We start from the raw sequence: 12,132 nt of genomic DNA on the forward strand, positions 1-12,132 counted from the left end.
GCCAATACTTAATTGCAAGTATTGATGGTAACATCACCTATGTGTCTCTACTTATAAGAATAAACTGAAAGGGAGATTGTTTAATAATTACAACAGTACAAGAAAAAAAAAAACCTTTAGTAATTTTTGCATGTTTTTGCGTGTCCCACTACTGCCTGGAAAACTCTAAGTAGTATTTTAGAGTGTCTTCCCTCCTCCCCCGGCTTCACAGCTCACAGTGCTCCTCCTGTGGCTCCACAACTCAGATTTGTGACACTTATCTTTACTTATTCTATAACCCTAACTTGACATGAAAACACAGATCATCCGGGAAATGATGGATGAGGAGAATTTGACTTAAACTAACTGGCTGTCATACAAATTCTGGGGCTTATTATGTGTCCGCTTATTTCAAAACCTAAATGAGCAAATTCATGTTCAAAAGCAAGCCCAAAAAAATTAAAAGCCCAAATTAAATTTGCAAGTTGTTATGGTCTGGCTCTAGTACCATAACAAATCAAAAGGAAGCAACGCATGGGATAACTTAAAGTAGGATTTATTTAACAAAAATCATAGGAGGAGAGGGAGAAAGGGAAGAGAGTGGCAGAAAGACAGAGAGGAATGAGCTGGGGTGATAAAAACACGGTGCATCTTAAGCTGGATGTGATGTCATTCTGGAGACACTGGCCAGCTGCCTCCACTTCCAATCAGAACCAATCAGAAGCTCCAAAATAGGGATTTCAACCCAAAGGAAAGGCCTTGGGCCGTAAAAAAGTGACTTTAGGAAAAGCAAATCCAAAACTGCTTGTAATAATCGGACTTGGCGACAGAAACTTAAAATAGTTCCAGTTTTTCCAGCAACAAAATGCGCATCTCTCCTCCCTCCATTGTTTACATTTCTGTCTCGTCGATCAGCTGCTGATGTCGCATAGGAACGGTGTTCTGACCATCTCTGTGCTACAGAAAAAAATCATGCATACATAACCAACAAAATTATTGGCTTACCACTCTTTTTCTGTTTGAAAAAGAGTAGGAAGACCACTTATTTAATCCTATCCTTTATCTCAGTTTAATGACTATATATATATATATGCCCTATTTATATATATATATATATATATATATATATATATATATATTATAATATTCATGTTATACATATATATATACTGTGCTAAAGAGGCAACAACTAAACTATATTACATGATTAAAATGGTTACAAACTAACTCATAAAACAAAGGAAAAAAATCTATGAATACATAATAGTAATAATGACAATTTAAGTAACAATCGGACATACAGTCAGAATAATTACCAACTCCTTGCCAATCAACACAGATGAATTCTTAATTTATATTTAACCATTACACTCTTGGATAAAAGGCCAATTTTTCTTAGTGAGTATGGACTTCTACAATACATGCATTACTATAATCGAATTACTCATTTAAGAATTGTAAAGGAAAAAGGTGTCTTTTTCTGTCATCTCCAAGCAATCTTCATGTCGAATCTTTACTTTCAAAGATTTTCTGGTTTTATTCATTTTAATTTTAACAGATTGTGAGGACATCCCTGTAAAGAAATCAAAGCGGTCACATAATTCCCAGGAATGGAAGGGAACCAAGATGGATGGATGAAGGAAACCAGAATAAAGGGAACCAGGTTTTAATGGATGGATGAAAGAAACCAGGATGGATGAATGTAGAGAACCAGGATGAAGAGAAACAGGAAATCAGAGATGAATTATTTTCATCAACATTTATTATGTTGCTATGATGGAAAATAAAAACCCCACTAAAAAGGAAGAATCTGCTGAGTGGAGGACTGAAAGCGTCAAATTTATGTTATATATGTTGATTATTAGAAAACCCTGTTGGTTGCAATTGTACTGCATAGCTGAAAAGCTCACTAACTACTGAGAGGGGAAGGCATTATTTTGGTTGCAGCAGTTTATTTGGTTAGTCTACTGGTTTACTTAGAGATAGATTAGTAAATTATCATGATTAGGAAAGACAGGCTGTTAATGTGAGAAATTAAAACCATGTTGCCAGTGGGATATTCAAGTTGGTTTTCTCTTGTAAGCAAAATCAAGTTATTCGGGGACGCATTACTAACCTGCAATTAGTAAAGGATTTTGCTGCCCTCTAGTGGAGGCTTACAAGAGCGTCTGATCATTTAACCTCATGTTGAAACTTTATTCAGACTTAAGAGCGCTATGTGGAGAAAATGGGTACATTTACCTTCCCCTTACAGCTCTGAAATACCTCTGCGTTGAAATGTTTCATTGCGTTTCACACACTTGACAAGATTAATCTTATTGATTGACAATGTGGTGGTGCGAAAAAACATCATCTCCTTCTGTTCATGACGACATTAACACAACTAGCATGCGTGGTTGGGCAGAGCACCTTCCTGCACAGAAGATTCAGGAAACGGACGCCGCCAAGCAAATATGTTCAGTGAAGTAGTGACAGGGCAGTGTGCGGCGGAAATTATCTTTCAAATTTAAGGCCTGCAATCTCTTTGTATCCAAATACAAGAACGCAGCTTTGCAAATAAATATTTATTAAATATTTAAAAATACACTTGTGTCATAAATGTTCTTTACTGCATCAGATCTAAAATGTTATTTTCTATTTTCTTGTTATTTCAGATTTACTTTGAAATTACAGCGGAAGTGTTGAAACGTGGGTACGCTAGCTTGATGCTAAGTCCGCTAACTTCAGTGTGGTCAGCCAACCGAAGCATGAGGTCCGTGTTGTGTCCATTTTATCTCTTTGGCTTCAAACGGTAAACATGTCATCTCTAGAGTGAAGGTTTGGTCGGTATTTTTTTTTTTTTTTTTCGATTTCAGTCTGTATGAAACGGAAACGCTTCCGTTCGAGAACGACGAAGTCCTCTATCCGTATCCCTCACCTCCTCCGCTAGCGTCCTGTGACGGCTTCTATCTATGATGTGATTGTGAATAACTGCCGACGAGGGAAGTCATAATTGACATTATCACAGCTGAATGGCTGTAGCACCGGCCTGTCACTGTTTGTTTCACGCCCGCGTGCTTTTATTCCGATAGCGGTTTGAGTTCAGCAACGGGAAGGACGTTTTGCTGGCGGATTGAGAGAAGAGACCGCATCCACAGCACTTTAGTTCAACGTCTGAAAAACAACAAGATGTCTTTCTTCAATTTTCGGAAGATATTCAAGCTGGGGCCGGATAAAAAGAAGAAGCAGTACGAACATGTACACAGAGACGTGAATCCGGAGGAAATTTGGGAAATAATCGGTGAGCTGGGAGATGGCGCTTTTGGGAAAGTGTACAAGGTAAGTTAAGGCGTTACGTTACATCCGCTTTCTAGTTTTAGCCCCATTTATAAAGAGTCGCTTAGATCGGGCGGCGTCTGGTTGTTGAATGGAAGCAAGTGGGTAGATCTGTCATACAGCAGCAAGATCGGCTTAGCTTTTGATCGGGCCATAGTTTTATTATTAGCTAAGACCAGTAGCTTAAAAAATAACACAAAATCAATTCTGCTAAAGTTAGCTGCAAATCTAAACTGTTACCTGCCTCCCCGTTGCAGAAACGTGAGGAACCGCTAAAGGTTTCTCATTTTATTGGTCTAAATCAGTGTCAAAAATCACACTTACCTTAAACATGACTTTGACATGTGTTTAGTGCAGATTATGAAAGGCGTGGTTCATAACCATTGAATAAATACTGCCTTCTGAAAGCCATCCTTAAATGCTTTCTAGACAGCCACTAATAACAATTGAGAAATGTCAAACAACCAGAACAGTTGCTTTGTAAACTAATCACACCCTTTTAAATTGACCTTTTATTATGCAGTTCGTTTGTGCTATGCTTTGTTGCAGATATTACTAATTACTTTCTGTATTGCACACCCTGTATTTATTTCACCAAAACAAATGGACAATCTCTGAAAATCTTTAGATCTTTAGCTGTGTACTGGCTGTTACTAGGCAGGGACAGAAACACTGAAGTTTTCATACCATTTCATACACCCTCAGCATTGTACACATTGAGGGTTAATTAAGGTTAATTCAGGTTAATTCATCAGTTTATCAGTATTGTTGATCTTTGCTGACTTTCTTTTCCACCTCGGTTTTTGTTGTTTGTTTGTTTTTACCCAGGCATTAGCACTTCTACCACTGTGTCCTTGTTCTCAGTCTCTCTTCATTTTTGTATTCATAAGTTATTTTTCAAAGTCCAACACAAATAATAGGAAGGATAACACCGATAGGTTACAGTCCATGTATTGTTTCACTACTTTAATACATCCATTGGAAATTTTTGATATGATTCTGCTGCCACAACAACATGTGCCGTCTGACACACCACCTTACACACTGATGCATGTTGGCAAGGAGAGCTTTAAGAAGTGGCACTTAATATGTTAAGCCACAAAGAAGTCTTTTGAAATTACGATAATAAACCCATTGATATTCTGATGTTGAATGGGATACAATATATTGTGCAGCTCGGATTTTGAAGATTTAGCCCTCGACACTCCAGAGAAAGTGCCAGTTACTGGTATCCTCTCCACCTATGGAGGAGTATAATGATGAAGAGATGTCACTTCCCCCACCTGTTGCTGCTCATGTTTTACGACAAAGTCAGCTGAATCTGTTTGGAAATATTTTCTGCCATGAATAGAGCCATTTAGTGAAAAAACCTTTTAGGGTAATGATTGGGGAAAAAACAACAAAAAACTACAGTTGGAACGTCTCACTGAAAATTGGCTACAAAAGCTGCACAACACAGCAAATTGTAATAATCCATGCAGAATTTGTGTTTGCAACATCATCGTAAAAGACAGAATACTTAGTATATTTCAAGTATCATATACTGTATAAAATTGCATGTTTAGGCTGAGATGCTAAAGGTCATGGAAAGCAGTAAAGACCTTGTGCAAAGGTTAAGAAAGAAAAGTATTAGGATCAGTTAATCAGTATAATATTTTTTATTTTATTTCATACAGCTCTGCTACTTTAACAAATAGCCTGACCAGTTGTCTTGAACTGTTAGCGTCCTTAAAGAGCCTAACAAATAGGTCTGAAAGTACTCCTTTCTGCCCAGGTAGCACTTAAAATCTATAACTACTCCAGTCTGTGCATCAAAAATAAATGAATAAATGAAATATATATATAAAAAAAATAAAGCCTTACTCTATTTTTGGACAATAAACATATCAGTTTCATATCAAAAATATGCACTTGATTTTCTTATTCTGATTATGTTTTTAATAAAGACTGAAGCAGATTAAACGCATAAACCTTTAGCCAATGAACAGGGATGTTCTTATAAACATAAAACTTTATAAAAGGCCCACAGCTTTTAGCTTATTTATTCTTTTTTTATATATGAAATTATCTAAATTGGTTTGAATCTGAATCATCAGATCCCTCTTCAAAAAAATATTTGGAATTGTTTTTGGCCCAAAGAAGTTTGGTCAAATAATTTTGAGTAGTAAACATTCTGTTATGTTTTCCTAGCAGCAAAAGTCGGCAGTATATTTTACTTTAACACTCATCCTATCATGAGTGTCTCATTCCAGCCGATGCCAAGCTGTCACTTTAAATTGAAGCCTGATTTTCTGCTTTTAGCACTAACATAGTCTACCGGACATCAGATGTTTTGGACCGAGAGTATTTTCTGTCTTCCATCTTTGGCAGATAACATAACCTCTTTGAAATTACTTCCATGCTGGGCCCTGAGGAGGAGTTCTGTGTTTGAACTCTGAGATCATTTAGCCTTTTGACTGTGAAACATCTTCTCAGTGTGCCGCCTGTGTGGTTCCTTCCTTCCTGAAACTGTTGTCTACAAATAATCCAGTTAATGTTCTTTTTAAATCTTCATTTGCCTTTATTTGTTTCCTGCTAGCTGGTAGGACTAGCTGTAAGGGAAATCTAAGGGCGCCAACATTTAGCTGCTTAAGCCACACAATGCACAGTAAACCAAACTTAAGCTGACTCTGTTTTGCCTATAGGGTCTACCTTCGTCAGAGCCATTACTATTCTCATCAGAGTTTTTTCACAGGCCTTTGATGTTTGCCTCTTTTAGGCGTGGCTGGACTGGCTGCTTGCAAAGTGTGAATCAGCTGTTTAAATGAGTCGCAAGGGAAAACAAAAGTGGCATGCATGAAGTATGTGTTACAAATTGAAGAGGTGTGTAATTTTTAAAGGTCATTATAAACTACCAGGAAAGCTTTGCTTACACAGTGATTGATTTTACATATTTGAATCAGTTTTTATGTTCAGAGCTAAGAAAAACTAGCCTTCATTTGGCAAACTTTAACTGAGGTTTCTCAAGACAGTTGGGCTGCGTTCACACTGACCAAAGGCAAGCCAGTTCTTTGTATTTCTCACATTCTGCGTATGTATTAGGAAGGGTCTGTCAAAAAGGAGCCAGCTGGAATGAGCGGAAAGAGCCGCGGCGCATGTCATGTCAGAAAGTGTAAATATAGAGCCTGATACAGCGGTAAATGTTCACACTCCATTTTTGTTTTTTTCCACTGACATTGTGCCTGAATCCATAAACATTAAATCCAATACGAGCCTTAAAATAATTTTGAAAATGGCTTCCAGGTGATCGTGGGTGCCCGGTCATTTTTGCTACTAGCATCTTCTACTTTGGAATGCAGGTCTAGGACTTTAAATGATAGACTGATATTTGGCCTGACTATAGGAAATAAAGAACAGAAGTGGAAGAAATAAACTGTAGAAAGCCAGAGTTGTCTGTGTTTGGGGGAAAAGATAGAGATATATTGTGGTTAACTCCAAAAAGAGTTGTTTTTTATTTTGTATAATTCCTAATGTAGATTAAAGATCTTGCACATTAAAAAAAATAGACTGTTACTAAGGTAAATTTTTTGTTACTCTTCATTGTAGCCAACATTATTAATGGAAAACTAAGTGCAAGGAAAAAATGTGACAGAACAAAATGCACATTAACAGAGATAATTCCCTCCTTGAGATGATTATGTAAAGTGGGCTTTTTACCTGGGCTTCAGTAAAAACTGATTTCCTCCAAGCAAATTTATGGAAGAGAAGCCAGAACAAAGAATTGGCTGCATGTATGTTTCAGTGGTCTGTTTTGGTAGTTAACACATGATTATGAATATTAACTAGTTATAATATATCACTCTCTGTGTAATAAATCCATATAAAATGGGCTAATCTTTTTGGATTGAATTGCTAAAATTGTTAAGCTTTTCTATAATATTTCTATACTTTAATACAACCCCCTTCCCGTTTAAACTTTTTGTATCGTTCAGGTTTGAACTGTTTTGTTCATTTTGCTTCCAGGCTCAAAACAAGCAGAACGGGACCCTTGCCGCTGCTAAGGTGATTGACACAAAGACGGAAGATGAATTGGAGGATTACATGGTGGAGATTGACATCCTGGCCTCCTGCAACCACCACCACATTGTCAAACTGCTTGATGCTTTCTACTTTGAAGGCAAACTTTGGGTAAGTTTCATAGTTCCCTGAAAGGTGACGCTGTTTTCCTTTTGGTGAAACTCCTAAATGGAGCATTTCTTTTCTTTAAATGTACTGTGAAGAGACTTAAGGGTCATCCTCGTGAGCCAAGATAGATTTTTATGCTTCCTCAACTGGAAAATGCAAATGTATTTACATTTAAGGAACACCAGCAGTTTCTGACGTTCCTTTAAGATCAACATTATCATCCAGCTATTTCTTTGTGAGCTGTGCAGTTTGAATATGTGTGCTGTAGATCTCATTCTGTGAGCACTAAGAGGTCCCAGAGCAATTACGTCCTGTCAGGTGGTGTCATGTGACCGCCCCTTGTGGACCAGCAACAGCTAAAGGAAAATAATGGAATGGTTTTGGTGGCTGGCGAAAGTGCCTGTGAATAATTCAGAGATGCATGCAGGTCATGTCTCTGGAGCCCGTCTCTTAAGCAGCATGATTAATTCCTAACTGCCTCTGCTTTGTCTGGGCCGTTCAGTTAATGTATGATTTATTCCCTTGTTCGGCTGTGGGATTTAAGTTGGCAGATTTTAAGTTGTGCATATAGTAAAGAAGTGAAAGTGAAATCTCCATGGCATGATAGGCGTTATTAGCACTAGTGCAAAACTGGTCTAATCACTTTCTTCTCATTGTTTGAATTCACAAATGAAGTGCAAAGTTCAAGTTTTTATTTATTTGTTGTTTTTTTGTTTTTTTTTTTACTAACCATCTGGTGCAAAAAGCTGCTGAGTATTGAAGCAAAACTTAATGGAGTTGAACGAAGTGGGAGCCAAGTTCATCAAATTAGCCCCGATTGAAGGTGTAAAGCTGTCTCTTCTTTTTGTACCCTCAAAGAGTAAAATGAAAACCTGCAGTTTTATTGTTATTCAGCGGATCAAACAAGAACAATTCAAATAACTCGGCACGTCTAATAAGCTGTTTGTCCCGAAATACAAATTTTAACGACTATTGCATCCTTTGCCATGACAACAAGCTGCAAATATAATTCATGTTTCTGTGCTCCGGCTGTCTTTTCAATTTGAGATTTCTAGTCAGGCATCTATGATGGCCACCCTGGTGTCTTTCCTTGGTGGTCTATTGATCCACGAGGCTGGAAATTTCCAACGTCAAATCTACAGAACAAAATCCTGAAGCCTCTTTGGTTTATTTATGCAACAGTGTGTTAGATTATTGCAACAGTTGACTTTTCTTGTGTTCCCAGCTCAGTGTTGGTGCATGTCTTAGAGTTACAGTCCAGGAGCCATTGAGAGTTTTGCATGGGCCTCGCTGTGGAAACTGACACGTCAGTGGCTGCTGGCACCAAGTCTTACTGCAGGTCTTTTAAAGGCCACATAGGGATTTTGGACCACCAGCCTTCACAGGAATCTGGTGGCCGTTGTTGACAGCTCTGCTGTCGATGTTACTTTAGCAATAAACTGAGCTCCCTGGGCCTTTGTTTGTGTAATTTTCCTTGTTTGAGCAAAATAACAATCTTGTCTAAACCTTTAGGACAGATCTCTTGACATGGCTATATCCCCTAGCATAAAGTGAAACATGACAATCAATAGGTCAGATATTTTAGGCGTTCTATCTCAGCCACACTTGTTATACCTTCATTGGTTGCATCATATGTGTCTGAGAACAAATGTGGTTTGTAAATGTGACCTCTTCTAAATCTGCTTCTAATTAGATTCAAATCTAATTAGAATTTTAATCTAATTAGAAGCAGATATGAAATCGTTGCAGTATTGATTTAATTTAACTATCTAAACAGTTTTTGTACAATTTTATTGCAAACTGAACAATTTACAAATTTGACGATGACCTAAACTTTATTAAATAATGTCATATATTTAATACACAGTATTTTTTTACTTTTTAAAAAATGTAAAAATAATGCATTATTTATGCAATATATGCATTAGTATTTTGCATTAAAATAATGCAAGATATGCAACTCCAGCACCTCAATCAATCATTTGGGCTAAATATGAGATTTTAGTTTCTAAACAGTGTGTTAGATTATTGCAACAGGAAACTGTTGCAATAATCTCAGAAAACAGCAATTGTTGAATACTTAATTATGTTGAAGCAGCAATAATTTCAGCTACACATTTAACTAAGATAAAAAAAAGAAACAAAAAATATGTCTAGATTAGGAGCTCATGGTGATCTGAGAGCACCTGATTGATTAGGCCCCTGGAATGTCATCACTGTCTAATCAATAAAGGTCCTGGGCGTTGAACGCCTCCTTGTATTATATTACCTTGTTTCTGATGGTCTCCCCTTTTTTTTTTTTCAGATTCTGATTGAGTTCTGTGCTGGCGGTGCGGTTGATGCTGTCATGCTGGGTAAGACCCTCATCTGCTGAACAGAGTAGGACAAAGTGTTCAACAGGATTTTTTTTTTTTTTTCTAACATTCTGAAGTGGAAACTCCCAACTCTTCATTGCACAGTGGGAATTTTCTCTCCCCTCACTGTTATTATTGTAGCTCAGGTTTCGTAGCCGTTCCAGCTCTGTGGCTCCTAAATTCTGTCTTGTTTTGAAACACTTTGCCTCTTTGTTTTTAATGACAAAGCTGAACTTCAACTTACTCAACCGTTCAATGTACACCCATTATACTCTGTGGTTTGACTTAAATACATCTAGTCATGCATATAGGATGACATAAGGTTGGACGTTGGTATCCCACCTGCCATGGGATACCAGCAAGGAATTACATTTGATGTGAATCTGTGCAGATGGCCTAGTGTCGGTTTACTGAGTGTGCATGTTGTTGATCATCAGAACTCGAGAGACCCCTGACTGAGCCCCAGATCCGGGTGGTGTGTAAGCAGACGCTGGAGGCCTTGACGTATCTTCACGAGAACAAGGTCATCCACAGAGACCTGAAAGCTGGAAACATCCTCCTCTCACTGGACGGAGAAGTAAAACTCGGTAAAAAGCTTCGCCGTTTTTTTTTTTTTTTTTGGTAAATGCAGTTGACGTGCAGATGCTGGACTAATGCACAGGCCTGCAAAAGGTATTCACATCCTTTGATCCTTTTTGCATTTTGTCATGTTGCAGCTACAAACTTCAATGCATTTTTTGGGGGGGATTTTATGTGATAGGCTGACAGGGAGAAGTGCGCAGTTGTAAATTAGGAGGACAAAAGCTATTGTTCTTAAAGGTTTTACAGATAAAGATTTGTGTTATATGCAGAATGAGAGGAGTAAAAACTAGCACCGCACAAAAAGCCTGAACACATCCTTCACATGGTGAAACATGACGATGGCAGCATTATGCTGAAAGGATGTTCAGCCTACTTGCTAATTGACATTTTAACATTTTATGTGTTAAAAAGTTCCAGTCCAACTCCAGACTTAAATCTAATTGAAAATCTGTCGCAACCTGAAAATTATTGTGGATTCTCTTCATCCTCTCAGACTGAGCCTTAAGAAATTCTCCAAAGAAGATTGAGCAGAATTTTAAGTTTCTGTGCAAAGCTGATTGAATTCAAACGCACACTACTTTTTAGACATTTTTTTTTAACTGTTGAATGCCACGAATATTTTTCCTTCAGCTTCAAAATTATTTATTTTGTCAATATTACATAAAATAAAATTCCAATAAAAGACATTTAAGTGAATGCTTATCACATGCACAAAAAAAAAGTGCAAACGTTCCAAGTGGCGTGAAGGCAAACTCTGGATTCATTCCCTGTGCATTTAATAGGTAACAAAGAAAACCAAGCGATGCACTTCTCATGTATTGTTTATAAATCACAGATCTTCTACAGTTAGTGATGCATCAAATCAGTTACATAATTTTCCACCAGTAAAGTATTCACGTAGCTGCTGTAGCGCACAAAGCTGCTTTTCCCCCTGATGATTCATGTTCTGTAGGCAGAGGGTCATGATGTTAGCCTGGCGAACAATAATTATCAAGCTGGTCAGCAGGACTTAATGATACAGCTTTCTTCTTCCAAGACGTGTGAGAAAAAGACTGGCTGATGGTTTATGACATTGGGAGGTTTTTGCAAAGCCTGTTTGCATTAAGGAGGTTTATATTTATGGCAGTTTCACTGCTTGCTTTAGGTTTATTGAGTCAAATTTCAATTGAATTGAATTGAGAAAACACTTGTTAATTTCTACTTTCAGCTGATTTTGGTGTGTCGGCTAAAAACACCAACACATTACAGAGGAGAGATTCTTTCATCGGCACTCCGTATTGGTGAGTCACGCTTCCTAAATATAGGGAGGCCCTTCTTTCTATACTTCTGATTATTCTCTCTTTTCCCGCTGTGCCATTGCATGTGAAGTTACAGAAAAAGGCTTTTTTCACCAATTTAGAGGCACTTATATGTTGGACATCCTTTATCGTTTAGCCTTCCTGTCTTTCCACCTCCCTACTAAATACACACATGCAATATTTAAATCACCTTTTCAATTGAATAAAGCCTATAATTGTTGATTGGCTGAATTCTTTTCAGGATGGCTCCGGAGGTTGTGATGTGTGAAACTTCCAAAGATCGTCCGTACGACTACAAGGCCGATATCTGGTCCCTGGGGGTGACCCTCATAGAGCTGGCACAGATCGAGCCGCCCAACCACGAGATGAATCCCATGAGGGTGCTGCTGAAAATAGCCAAGTCTGAGCCGCCCACTCTGATGCACCCCTCTCGCTGGTGA

At 37.9% G+C, this 12,132-nt stretch overlaps 1 protein-coding gene across 4 annotated transcripts in view; it reads left to right on the forward strand.

The window, feature by feature from the left end:
* The first annotated feature begins 2,678 nt into the window (after positions 1-2,678).
* Positions 2,679-12,132, forward strand: part of slka (STE20-like kinase a) — a 28,557-nt gene continuing 19,103 nt past the window's right edge. For 3 of the 4 annotated variants that reach the window (XM_044136522.1, XM_044136523.1, XM_044136524.1), the window contains exons 1-6: positions 2,679-3,297; positions 7,297-7,461; positions 9,764-9,812; positions 10,250-10,399; positions 11,602-11,674; positions 11,934-12,128. In XM_044136522.1, the coding sequence (XP_043992457.1) occupies positions 3,148-3,297; positions 7,297-7,461; positions 9,764-9,812; positions 10,250-10,399; positions 11,602-11,674; positions 11,934-12,128 (782 nt within the window). In that variant the 5' untranslated portion in view covers positions 2,679-3,147. The remainder of the gene's footprint in view (positions 3,298-7,296; positions 7,462-9,763; positions 9,813-10,249; positions 10,400-11,601; positions 11,675-11,933; positions 12,129-12,132) is intronic. The other variant, XM_044136525.1, reaches the window with a different exon arrangement.

This window comes from Gambusia affinis, linkage group LG13 (assembly GCF_019740435.1).
Source record: "Gambusia affinis linkage group LG13, SWU_Gaff_1.0, whole genome shotgun sequence".
In the NCBI taxonomy this organism is placed as follows: domain Eukaryota; kingdom Metazoa; phylum Chordata; class Actinopteri; order Cyprinodontiformes; family Poeciliidae; genus Gambusia; species Gambusia affinis.